Below are 13902 nucleotides of genomic sequence, written 5' to 3' on the forward strand. Positions count from 1 at the left end.
ACTCTACATACTGTTGTAAAGTAGTGACAGTGAGTTTAATAAACATAAATAGTGCAATACTTTGCAATGCATATACTTATGCATTTATATATTTATTTAGTATATTTGATACAAGTGTTGGCTCTTAAAAAGTAAAACCTAAGCCAGCAAGAAGGTATTTAGCATTACCTTTACCACTAATAACTGCCCTTTAACAGGGAATTTACTGCTATCATCATTATCTGTCGTTATACGTCAGCATCTAGATAGCAATTTTTTTTTAAATGCTCCAGTTTTCTTTGGTAATTAAAATGTGGTTCCTTTTTTCTGTTTGAAATTCAAGCTCCAGATAAACCACAGAAAATGACATCATTGTTGATGAATGAAAACTCCTTAGTGCTTTTACATCTTATAAATTGGATGAATATTTATATCCAATTTATATCAATAAATAAATATAATTGTTTATATTTTTTTAAATAACTATTTTCATTATATCATCATTATAATGAAATTATTATATTATTTTCACTACACTTATCTGAATTGTCAGAATTAAAAACACTGCAGATAATTATGTTTTTTTCCCATGAGGACACAAAACAGAAAATTATAATTTCAAAAAATCCTTATTTGTTGTAAAATATTTTGCAAACTATTAACTATCCATTAATTTTTAAGATATACATTTTGAAAAATTTTTTATGCCATCAAAAAATTACTGTTAGAAGACAAAAAAAGTCTTCACTAACTCTCAAGTACCTTTGTCTACATTAGATGAAAAATATCCAGCAGATCAATGTTAAAGACTATATACAAACAGATAATTAAAAGAAAGCGAAAGAAGATACTTCTATAGAAAAGCACCAATTCAAGATAGAGACAAGTATAAAAAACAGAGTAAAGAGAAAGCAACTCATAGATGTCGCATGAAAATCAACTATGGTACTATATTCCAACTGATAACATATCACGATCATATATCACACACTATCAAAAAGTGAATCAGCAGATAAGCTTGGCTACATAGAGCACCTAGTTTTATCAAAATAAATATTTAAATATAGAATCTAATTGGTAACAGAATAAAAATAAAAAAACAAACAGAAACATTCTGTTGCTCCTACTGCCTTAATAATGGAAATTATAGCTATGTTCCCAATCTTAAAAGAATTTAAAGGAATTACAAAAAATTATTTTTACTATGGCTGTATTAGTGTTTGAATTACGCAGCTGGAACCTATATCATAGTAAGATTCACTATGAAACAGATTTTTATTATGATACAGGTGTTCAACCAACCAAACGCTAACCATCTTTTCAACCATTGACCATTCGAAAGTAAGTATTCTTTAATGTATCAGCTGTTTTATAACATCGATCTTAATACGATTCAGTAGTTGGCAAACACAGGTTTATTTGGAAATACAGAAATAGATAACAAAGTTAAGTAAGTAAATTACACTGTTATCCTTTTGTTAATTATATCAGATTCTGAGGAAAAAGTGTCATCATCACCAATCGAAATTAAAGAAAAGTCATAACTTATGATAAATAACTTACCGTCACAGAATTGTATTGTTTAATGAGTTTTTTGAAAAATATAAAAAAATATTCCATAAACAAAATATTCTATCACTGATTTAAATCAATAATCCCAATATTTTCTCAGCTGTAGAAAAGATACGGTATGCAACTCTCTACAATGACCATTAACGCACTGTTGCGAAGTTTACGACACTCACCAAAGCTCATGTCTTAACTTATTTCGCAGTAAAGCATTAATAGCTATTATTTAGGCTCGTCGCATAATATATTATTTTTGTCTCATTCCTGATTATATTATTTGAATGTACATACGTTAGCAATATACCGACAATATATACAATTAAAAAAACTTGTACTGACCCAAAAAATAAGATGATCCATCAAATGAATTATAGGAAATTGAAACAAACATAGCATAGTATTTGGAAGTCTATCACTAATCAACAGCAACAATTGAAAATAGTAAGTACTCACATTTACAGAAAATACCAAAGAAAGTTTAAATGTGCTTTGTTCAATGAATTTTAACTCTTTTAACCCTTGAGCTTCTATACATTACAATTGCAATGATTTTCACCCCCACCATTCTGCAAATGTCACTATTGTATTGTTAATGTAGAACCACACTTAAATCTATAACTAGATCACATTTAATACGCATGAACGACACATAAATCAAAAGAGAAAGAACTGATTGTTATTTTGATAACATCAGAATATCGATAAATGTTGTACACTGTAATTGGGAAGGCTCTGAAGTTGCGCTTCACTTGTTGATTTAGTGCATGAAGTTTGTGATTCTTATTAGTGTTGTAATTGTGTTGTGCGCAATGTCTTGTTATATTGACGATGATGATATTCTTGATTCAAGTGGCATTAGGGAACCTTTAGAAAAATATTTTAGCAACAATAATTATAACAATTTTCCAGTTGAACATCCTGAATCTGACTGGAAGAACCATTTAATGTTTCTTCACATAGTGTCTCGGACTATATTCCCAATTGTAATGAAATAGATACCAGTGAAAGGGAAATCTAGGTGGGTTAAGGTGTATCCTCCAGAGCCAGAAAAAGGCGTAAATAGTGACTTTAGAGTTAGAAATCCAGGTATCCAAACCTGTACCACTTTTTGATAGTAAGCCTATTGCTTACTTCAACTTTCCTGCAATTTAGAATCTATTAGTTAGAGAGACCAATCTTTATTGCAGAAAAAACAGATTTAGGCAAGATGAGACATTTTTCACAGTTTTATAAATGGATAGCTAACACCCTGCCTAAGATGAAAAAATATATATGGTTTCATAATAAATATGGAGCTAAATTATAAAAAAAATATAGAAGATTATTGGGACATGAGAAGACCATCTCTAGCAATGCCTTTTTTTTGCTAATACTATGGCTCATAAACAATCGAGAATATATATAGTGTTCAGTCTCAGTACAAGGCAAGGTGAACCTAAGGGGCAACTTGGTCATGATCCACGGCTGAATGAAAGAATATTTTTGAGTGAAATGAACACTGTAATCAAGATATTACATTCCTCCACAGAATATCTTTATCCATGAAAATATAGTAGGAATGAAGAATCGGTGTGCCCTCATACAGTACTTGCCCAACAAACAACATGCCAGGGATTTGGTGTCAGAAAATCTTGAAGTATGCAACAGTAACACTAGCTATATGTTACATAATGAACAGCAGAAAGGACTTTTAGCAGATGTGGATGATCCCTTTACACAGAGGGTGTAAAGGAAAAAATTTTCTTTTGGAGATAACTAAGCTTGCAAGATAAAGGTTATCACGCGTTTTGCGATAATTATTATACAAAACTTCTATTGTGCAGGAAACTAACAGAAATAAATACATACCTTACTGGTACTGTCAATAAGAAAACAAAGGATTTATTGAAAAATGTAGTAAATACTAAACTTGAAAAGCGTGAAAGAATTTATTTCAGACAAGAGCAAATCCTTCTCGTTGGGTACAAAGAAAAGAAAGCATGAAAGCCAGTTTATCTGATAACATCTGCATATCATGCTTAAGACAAAGTATTAAAAAAAAGCAGGAGTGGGAGAAAAGTGGTGAAACTAATTCTAACTGATAGACACAATGAATTTACGGGAGGAGCAGATGTGAAGGATAAGTCTATCTACGACATGACATGCACAAGGGCTACCAAGCGTTATTGAGAAAAAAAATTTTCTATAACCTTCTGGATGTGGTTCTTCTGAATGCTTATTTTATAGTCTAAGAACACTGGAAATCCAGTGGAAAGAAAAGATTCATGATCAGTATTAGTATTATGATTAATGTAATAAATTGCTGTCACTGTACCATCACATACATGGTTTCATTAGACACACACTATTCATTAATATTATAGATAAGATTTTTTTAGCTCTCACTAGATTCTACATAAAAATCTGATATGAAATACGATTGGTTTATGAATTTTCTAATGTTTTCAATTTATTTTTGTAAGAATGCATTCAATACTGAGCCAGTTCACGGCAAGGTATCACAAATGATTTCTTGAGTGTACTAATGTTTACGGTTTCCATAACTTGGAAGGATATTTTTTCAGCATTTAAATGTGGTCATTTTGTTCAGTCTAAATGTACAAGAAATTATTTTAAAAAATATCCCAAATAGTTTTTTTTTGGAATAGTATTTTTGGTAAAATACAACTCATAATTGTGCTTTTTACAACATTTTAAAAAAGCAATTTACAAACTCCATAAAAACGTTCCATTATAATAATATTTCATAAAACTACTGTTCTTAATACATGATTTAAGATCTTAAAAGATCAGAGAAACAAAGCTAGCAGATATGAAATATAAATTTATATATTCTTTAAAAAAGTTTTTTCTATATAAAATTTTACTCTTCCTGGTGATTATGTTTACAGTTAAAAAAAATTAATGCACTTAAAAAATTACAGATAAAGATTATTTTGTTTCTGAGGGAATGCGTAGCGACACCTCATCACAAGAATAAATCTTTAATTAAAAAAAGATCATTTTTTTTTAAATTTGGAATCATTTTTATTTCTTTTATAACTTAAAAAACTTATGTTTAATGTACAACTTACCAAATGCGTGTTTTCTACACTACTTTTCAAATAATATAATATTTTAAACTAATACAAATAAATTCATAAATTATCAAACACTTTCATTCAATGACTAGATTTTATTGATTATATTTGAAAACAGGATTTTATTTCAAAGAAAATATTACAAGCTTTACAACTGTTTTGTATTAAATATTAATTTTTGTTTAAATATAATTGTTTTAAAATACTAAAATCAAATAAAAGAGATATTGAAAAAATCATTTATTTATATTCTCATATATTATTTCATCATTATCATATTTCATAATCTGCTCTGTGGCAGGTAACTTGCACCTTGTCCATCTCTATTCTCCTCCATTCCCATCTAAACTTATGACCTTCTGATATTTCTCATTTTCTCTCTTAACTAAATCTACAATTCTATTACACATGTCACTATACAAGTGACATCTATAATTTCATTCGTTTCCAGCTCTCTTTTTTGCATCTTATGCAAAAAAGGCTTAAATAACCCTTCTGCTCTCCACACCCATTGTTACCATTCTCTCTTTTAAAAAAAAAAAATACACTAAGTAGAATCAGAAAAAAATTTTATACAAAAATGATGTTGAAAACATCTACCAAATTAAACACTAATACATGAGTTTCTTTTACTCCTTAAAATGGAAACAATTAAACTTCTTTTTTTCTAAAATATATTGTTTTTTATTCATTCTTGTGGTAAAAACTAAAACAGTAAAAGAACACTGAGTAAATACACATTACAATTCACAACATTGATTTAAAAGTTATTATTGGCAAAAGTCAAGCTGCAACTTTTTCTACAATTTTATTCCACAGTCTGTACATAATAAACTTGTTCACAGAATTCAATGTAATGCAAGATTAACCAGGTACAATAACAACATAAAAATACTACTTGGTAATTAAATTTCTATTTATTTACTTTTTTGTATTAAGTAAAACTATTTTCTATTTTTTTTTTTTTTTTAACAAATATAATCACAAAATCATCATCAAACTGAAAAATATGTAACACCAAATATAGAGATTTACTGATACAATTTTATGAACTAAATTACCAGATAATTTAATTATGAAATTATAAATACAGGATAAAAAACTGAAATAATAAGTATATGATATGTCTAAACTGTTAGTGTGGTTACTAAAGGAGTATAAATAACAATGAATATATTAATTTAAACAAAAACATTTAAATAAAGGCAAAAAAAATTAACAAAAGTTTGTATTAAAAAATTTCTACAATTAAAACTAAAGGTTGGTTATTGATAAAAACAGCAAAATTGATGCCGTTTTCTTTTTTTAAAGATCACTTTTAAAATGGATGTTTGTTTTATTTAAATTAAAATAAAAATATACAAATATAAATAAATAAGTATTGTGCATTAAAAATTACTTCACAATTGGAATGAAGAATTGAAAGATACATTTCTGCATTTATGTTAATAATTAATATATTTTTTATTACTTATTACATAAATGCAAACTTCTTAAATTATGGAAAATAATAACAATAAAATACACTCCAAATGAAGACTTCATAATGGAATACAAAAGTACAATTGTTTTTTTTTCTGGAATGTACTGTTTGTTGAATAATAAGAAATGCAATAAAAGAAACGAAAGTAGCCAAAATCCCAATTTTAACTGACTCTTATCAGTTTTTGAAAACTTTTTTGCACACACTATTTTGAACAAATATATAACTATATATTTAATTAAAAACTGTTTTAAATAGAAAATATTAAATTAAATATACATTATCTCTTATGGAGGGTCTTTTTAAATATATGTTTATTAATCGTATATACTTAACAATGGCAACACATCTTCTGAAAATGCATCATTTTTTTTCACTAACTCTCACTCAACATGGCACAGTCATACATACTAAAAACCTGTGACAATGTTTTTCACAATCTTCACCAATAATATTGGCCTCAGGCGATTTGACTAATTAATCAAAACGATACGACCACACAATCACACACAATATAAACTCACTTTGTCATGAAAAATCTGTGTTTTTCAAGCGGCCAGATCAGCCACAGTCTGGATATGTATCTCATTCAAAAGTTGTATTGAACATATTGAGATCCTCGAAAGACGTGGCAGCTCCCTGATCCAGCATCTGCATCATCATATCTGACAGTTCCTGCTGAGGAGGATTTCCTGTAGGAGGCCCACCATTGCCGTTTCCTGAGCCGCTGGAACCAGGTCCCGTCCCTGATTCCGGTGCCTGACTAGCTCCTTGCCATGACCACATTCCTGAATAAAAAGAATAAACTGACTTAACATAAAAATTTCATACAGTTACCACAAATAAATCAGAATTGAAATGCGATATACTAACTCTAATTAACCTAATTATACCAAAAATTCAATAACATTCACACTTTGTTATATTTATCAAAATTTTACACCTACTTCTTAGTATTATGTCAAAGAATTATGCCTGTTTTATTTTATGAAACTGAAATAGTCATCAAATATATTTTCTAGAAATAGATATTTACACCTTTATTCAACATTCTTTTGTTTGTTGTCTACACAAGTAAGAATAGCATTCTATTATTAATTTATGAACAATAAAAATCTGCTGTTGAATGTCAGCAACTGAGGCTCCTCTCTATAGACACTAGCAGTGATGGAGCTTGTCATTTTATTATTAAACTAGTTATGAGCAAATGATAGAAGAAAGAATGTTTTTTCATTACCTATCACAATAATTTAATTAAAAGCAGATAATTAGTTCACTGCTGCTTCAGGAAAAACGAATGTATGTAGTTACTAACTGGAGGAAACACTTCTCTTCTCTTACTGGTTATGACTTTAGAACAAAGTGTACCATTCTTTGGATGTTGGGATTAAATAACCTTGTTTGGCTATATTCAACTATTTTCAATCTATTTTTTAATACAAATATTTTTATTAATTTTTCCAAAAACACATTCAAGTTTCACAAATTTTTTATCAGTCTCCTGTTTAATTTTTTTGATTTCTGTAATAATCTTTTATGGAACTTTTGCAACATAAAATATTATCTAGAATGTTTGCAGTCTAAACAAAGTAGAACTGATCACGTTGCATACATTACAATGCAGTATTTAAACACCAGGCAAGATAACCTCAACTTCAATTTATTTTACTAAAGAAAGCAGGGAAAAATAAATTTGAAAATTAAGCACTTTAAATATCTCATACTTCCAAATCACTAATAAAAAAAATTTACAGAAATACTCATATAATGGTTTTTAGAAAGTATACTAGATGGCAAGTTTGGTTTTAGTCTTCAGATTTATTTTCAAAGGCAGACTGAAGAAAAACTAAGCTTCTTACAACGTATTTTCAGGTCTTAAAAAATAATTTTATGATAATGCACAATGGAAAATATTTTTCAAAATACTATGAATATGGGGCTCACATCACGATGAAAGTATGTCATCAGTACATTTTATATTTCCCCATAAATAAAACTTTCGGCAACAATCCAACACTGTTACATCTAAAATATTACAATAGTGTAGGGTTATTTGGATTTGAATGTATGTGCGTAACCCGTGTAATTTTACTCATACGGTTCAATTAACACTGCTATGCAAAGAATGATTAACCTGATATGAAACAAGAACGTTAGTTAAACTATAACTGATTTATTGTGTTATACTTATTGTGAAATAGTATAACGTCAAAAATAATAAAATTAAACACTTCCAAAAACATTCTATAACTTAATGATCAAACATATCGGAACCAAGTCTAAAAAGAGTAAAACAAAAAAATTCATTTAAGTAATAAAAATTAAAAAAACCTCTCACAAAATGAATGTTTAAAGCAAGAATGATGTTATAATTCATTTTAAATAAAGATATATAAAAAACATTTTAAATTACCAGGATTTGGAGGCCCTGGAGCTGCATGGTAGGCACCGGGTGCTGCACCTCTTGCACCTGTACTAAGCTGTGTATACGTAGGCCCAGTAGGAGACCTTGATGGACTAAGCTGACTGTATTGGTAGCCTTCAGTAACAGGTTGCTGTTGAAAAAAAAAAACAATAAAACAATTTAATATAATTTACAAAAAGATGTAAATTCTTTTAGAAAAAAAAAACTTTTTAATAAAATATTTACTTATTTTTACTTCATTATTATTATTAATATTTTTTTTTCCGTTAGATAATTTTAATACTTACACATATGCAAACTTTATTACAAAATATTTCTCAAATCCTTCCTGAAAAATGTCAGAATATCCATAAAGAAAAGTATTCTTATTAATGGACATTCTGACATTTTTTATAATTCCAGGATCAAATTTATAAATTTCCAACAGATAAAAGTATGTTATATGCTGTTTACTTCATGTAATGAAGAAAAGTAATGATTCTGTCATCATAAAAAATTGATAAATAATTTAAACTTATGAATTTACAAAAGAATATACCAATTTAGTGAGATAGTTAATAGGTTGTGTAACAGGAAATTTTTTTAAATAATTTGTTATCATGAAAATAATGCATAAACATAAACATAAACAATAATGCATAATGCACACAACAAATAATGCATAAATATAAACACGTCAAAGTTGTTTATACTGAACCAAAACTAGTTAATTACAAAAATCAGATGACACAAAAATTCCTGATAACAGAATAATAATAATAATAACTTATTACACAGATGAGTAATAAACAAAAGGTTATTTTTATGCTTCATAAAATACTTGCACAACATTTTAAACAAACTTTTTAACTGAAGATACAAACTATCTTTTTAATTATAAAAAACAAAACTCTTAACAAAAACAAATGTTTTATTCATTAATGCTGTGTGTGAGTGGTCAAAGGAAATCAGGGCAGAGACATGTGACATAGGAATACGAAGTTAATATCCCAGTTGGCCAAACGCTTAGAACTGAATGGTGAACACATAGAAAAATAATGGTATACTTGCGTAATATGTCAAAAATTTCATTAATAAATATCCACTTTTCGATTTTTGTAAAATGTTGTAACCTTACTTTACAAACATACGATGTAATTACAAAGAGAAACACTTTTAGAAAATTTACTTTTTCTTTAATGTTTATCTAAAAGCTTTTTGAGTTTTTTATTTTCTCTAAAAAGAAAGTCAAACATAGAGAAAGAAAGAAACAATTATCAGAAATAAAAATAGTGTAAAAAAACGATAATATATATATTTCAGAATTAAATAATGTAGAAAAAATCATTATTTAAGATTTCCAAAAATCGAACAGTAAGTAAAAACTGACTACTCTACAATGTACTATCTCTCTCTCTCTCTCTCTCTCTCTCTCTCTTATTAAAAACTTGGGCGATAAAGAAGAACCCAACAATCTGATACCACTATGAACCCTACTGATCCCTAGTTACTTGTGGATCCACATGATCCATAACATGTCAGTTAATCAGTTTGCTACTTAGTAATATCTGAAACCATGGTTCTAGAGTTTAATATTTTACTCGATATACATGTAATATTAAACACCTTTTTTTAAAGATAATAACACTAGTAATGTTGATCAGCAGTACTAAACATTGATAACACTGATAAACATAATTTTTGTTTCCTAACATGCAATACATGATTTTATTTTTTTTTTATGTTGAAAATAAATAAGAATTTAAGAGGCTTTCTATCACCAAACATTTCTGAAAAAGTTTTAAATTTTAATTAGAGGATTTTTTTCATTTTTCAATGTATAGTTAACTTTTAAGCTTCTACGTTATTTTTTCTTGGTTCATTTTTTATTATTAACATAATTTGTAAGCTATAAATAAACAATACTAAAGAACAAAATTAAATCATATCAGTCACATATTATGACATCATATCTAACACTGAAGTGAGCTTTCATGGACAAAATTAATCAAGTCTGTGCAGCTCAAAACATGTAGCTGAAAACACAGCTGTGTTGTTTGTATTAAGCACTGGATTTAGGAACGAATTAATTTTGTCCAGTCTTACTGCTGTCTTAAGTTTGTTAACAGTGCAGTATTATAATGTCCTGGAATTGTGTAAATGATGTGAATGCCTTTTGTTATGTATGTGATGAGTTTACAGTAAAATCAAATAGAAAAAACATTACACCTTTAATTAAAAAAGCATATCATTTGTACTTTCAGTGTAAAATTAGTGATCAGGATAAGATGTGGGCTCCTCCAAAGGATCGTGGGGAACCAAAGGATCATGTAACCAATTGTTACTCTTGGTTTAACAAGTGTGTCTGGAACTTTCTAAAAAAAATCTGAACATACTGTAAAATATTCTTCAATGCAATCTGCAATCAGGCCTGTACCTCACAGAGAAATTATTCCAGTTCCTGAACTACATGTGAATGTATGTTTTGTAAGTAGCGATGAAGAATCAGACAGTACTGAAGAGGACAACAATGATTTTGAATTATCTTCCAATAAGCCACATCTTATATCACAAGGTGAATTAAATGACTTGTTTAGTGATTTAAATTTATCAAAAAATCAAGCTGAACTATAAGGATCAAGACTGCAAGGTTGGAATTTACTTCAAAAAAATAAAAATTTTCAGGCTCTCGAAGCTGATAAAAAGAACTTTCTCAGTGCTTTATTGATGAAAATAATTAGGTTTATTTGACAAATATTGATGAGCTTATGTTGCACTTAGTACAAGTTCGTAAACCTCAGGACTGCCATGGCATTTTTTTATAGATTCGTCCAAGTATAGTTTAAAAGTGGTTCTACTACACAATAGTAACAAATATCCTTCGACCGATTGCTTATGGTATTAATTTGAAAGAGATATACAATGTAATGAAAGACATTCTTGAAAAAATAAATTATAAAAAACATAGCTGGAACATATATGGTGATTTGAAAGTTCTAGCTATTTTGTTAGGCAGGGAGTTACGCTATACTAAGTACATATGTTTTCTTTGCGAATGGGACAGTCGAGCTAGGGATAAACATTATGTTACCAAAGAGTGGAAGAAACGAGGCAACTTAACTCCAAATGGGAAAAATATTATTCATGTGCCCTTAGTTGAACCCAAAAAAATATTTTTATTCCCTCTTCATATCAAACTAGGACTAATGAAAAATTTTGTAAAAGCAATGAAGAAGGATAGTCGCAGATATTTGTACATCTGGCAGAAATTTCCGAATGTAAGTAATGGAAAAATTAAAGAAGCAATATTTGTTGTTCTTCAAATAAGAGAGTTGGTCAAAGATTGTGTATTTAATTCGATGTTAAATAATGTAGAAAGTGCAGCTTGGGCTTCATTTAATGAGGTTTGCAAACATTTTCTTGGCAAACAAAAATCCGACATTTACCATGATATTGTTAATCAACTTCTTACTTCATACAGAACTATGGGATGTAATATATCTTTGAAAATATACATTTCCTCTACTCACATCTGGATTTTTCCTGAACAAACATGGAGATGTAAGTGATGAACATGGTGAACGTTTCTACTAAGACATTTCAGTAATGGAAAACCGCTATAAAGGGAAATGCAATACTAACATGCTAGCCGATTACTGTTGGACATTAATTCGGGATGTGCCTGAGGCTATTTATAAAGGAAAAACATCAGTGAAATCATTCTAACACAGGTATGGCCATGCATCCTATGACCCATAGACCAAGCGTCTATTAATAGAAGTACAGTTTAGAAAGTTCTACTATCGGCTACTGCAAGATATCACCATGGGTATTAACAACAAATCTAGATGCCATTGTGATGTGTATTGATCATACAACACTGCAGTAGTGCTTTGTTTATTGCTTGGTAAACATGTCGTTTTTCCAAGAGCAACAAGTTTTCATGGTTAAACACTACTTTTCCAATCATTTTTATGCACGTTATAGATGAATTTCTTGGGAAATATCCGAATGTGGCAGTGCCTAACAATTTGTCCATAACCAGATTAATCAACTGTTTTAAAGAACGAAGATCAGTTGCAGACACGAAGACAACCGGGAGACTAGCCATTTTGACTGATGCTAAACTGGCCAAGGTTAAGAATGTAATGCAGCAATTGTCTTCAGAAAGCTTGGAGGAGATTATCAGCACACTCTCAGATTTCATATAAGGAAGTGTTCAGAGCGATGAAGCTATTACACTTTTCTGAAAATCATGTTCGCAGTGTTCAGAAATTGGAACCAGGTAAAGAAAAGAACATATAACGTACATGGTTTCGGTCGTTTGTTGACGACCATGGAATTGCAGAGCTTGACTGTATTTTCTTCACTGATGAGGCATGATTTTCACCTTAATGACTAAGTGAACAGTCAAAACACTAAAATATGGTCAGCTGATAATCCATGTGTTACGTGAAAACTCTCACAAAATGGTAATGTAGTATGCTGTATCACGTCGTCAAATAGTGGGCCCCATTTTCTTTGAAACTACAGTGAAAAGTGTTGTGTACCAAGATCATTACACAATACCTGTGTACACAGGTACATGGTACCTCCTTCACAGACATTGGAATGTGATCTATAGGCGTGGGCCAGATACTCCTTTCTACACATATCCAACTAATTACCACAGAACCTCACCACATTCATGTAAGAAATTTCGGTTTATATTTGAATATAAACTCCTCCCTCTCAATTATGTATCGAATGTTATTGAACGTACATACGAGATGATTGGAAACTTTATAACACTGGGCTTGTAATTTCAAAACGGCAGTACTTACATGCTATGCTATTGCAATAGATCTCCTTCAAAGTAGTTTTTTTTTTTTTTTTTTTTGCTTTCAACTGAACACATTAACTACAATTCTGTTTCCACATCTTAAAGCATTCCTGGAAATTTTCTTTCTTTAAGGGTGTTAATAACCTCATCATATTTGCCTAGATGTCTTCAATTAAGTCAAATATATTCCCTTTCAGCGAAAATTTCAATTTAGGAAACAGGGAGCAGTCTAAATCAGAGGAATAAGGGACTGTGGAAGCACAGGAACATGGAATTTGGCTAAAAATTCTGTGATAGAGAATCCATGATGAGCTTATGCTATCCTGGTAGAGATCCAATTCTTGTCTCATCAGAGTGCTGGCCTTTTCTTCTGCATATTTTCTCACAAATGCTTAAGGTCACATTTACAGTATTGCTAGTTGAATGTGTGCCCCTTAGGGGCAATTTCATGATGTATGATACCTGAAGATTCAAAGAAAACCACCAATTGTTTTCACTTTAATTAACTTTGTCATGATTTTTTTCAGTTGCAGTAAAGTCTTTTCCAGTTGTACTTTTCCATGAG

The 13902-nt window shown here is 29.5% G+C and overlaps 1 protein-coding gene across 1 annotated transcript in view; it reads right to left on the reverse strand.

Annotated features, from left to right (window-relative positions):
• Positions 1 to 5895: 5895 nt before the first annotated feature.
• LOC142321299 (aryl hydrocarbon receptor nuclear translocator homolog) overlaps positions 5896 to 13902 on the reverse strand; it is a 115795-nt gene continuing 107788 nt past the window's right edge. Inside the window, exons 7-8 of the mRNA XM_075359295.1 lie at positions 8525 to 8666; positions 5896 to 6899 (exon numbers count right to left, since the gene is read on the reverse strand). Of these exons, the coding sequence (XP_075215410.1) occupies positions 6697 to 6899; positions 8525 to 8666 (345 nt within the window). The 3' untranslated portion in view covers positions 5896 to 6696. The remainder of the gene's footprint in view (positions 6900 to 8524; positions 8667 to 13902) is intronic.

This window comes from Lycorma delicatula, chromosome 3 (genome assembly GCF_047948215.1).
Source record: "Lycorma delicatula isolate Av1 chromosome 3, ASM4794821v1, whole genome shotgun sequence".
Lineage (NCBI taxonomy): Eukaryota > Metazoa > Arthropoda > Insecta > Hemiptera > Fulgoridae > Lycorma > Lycorma delicatula.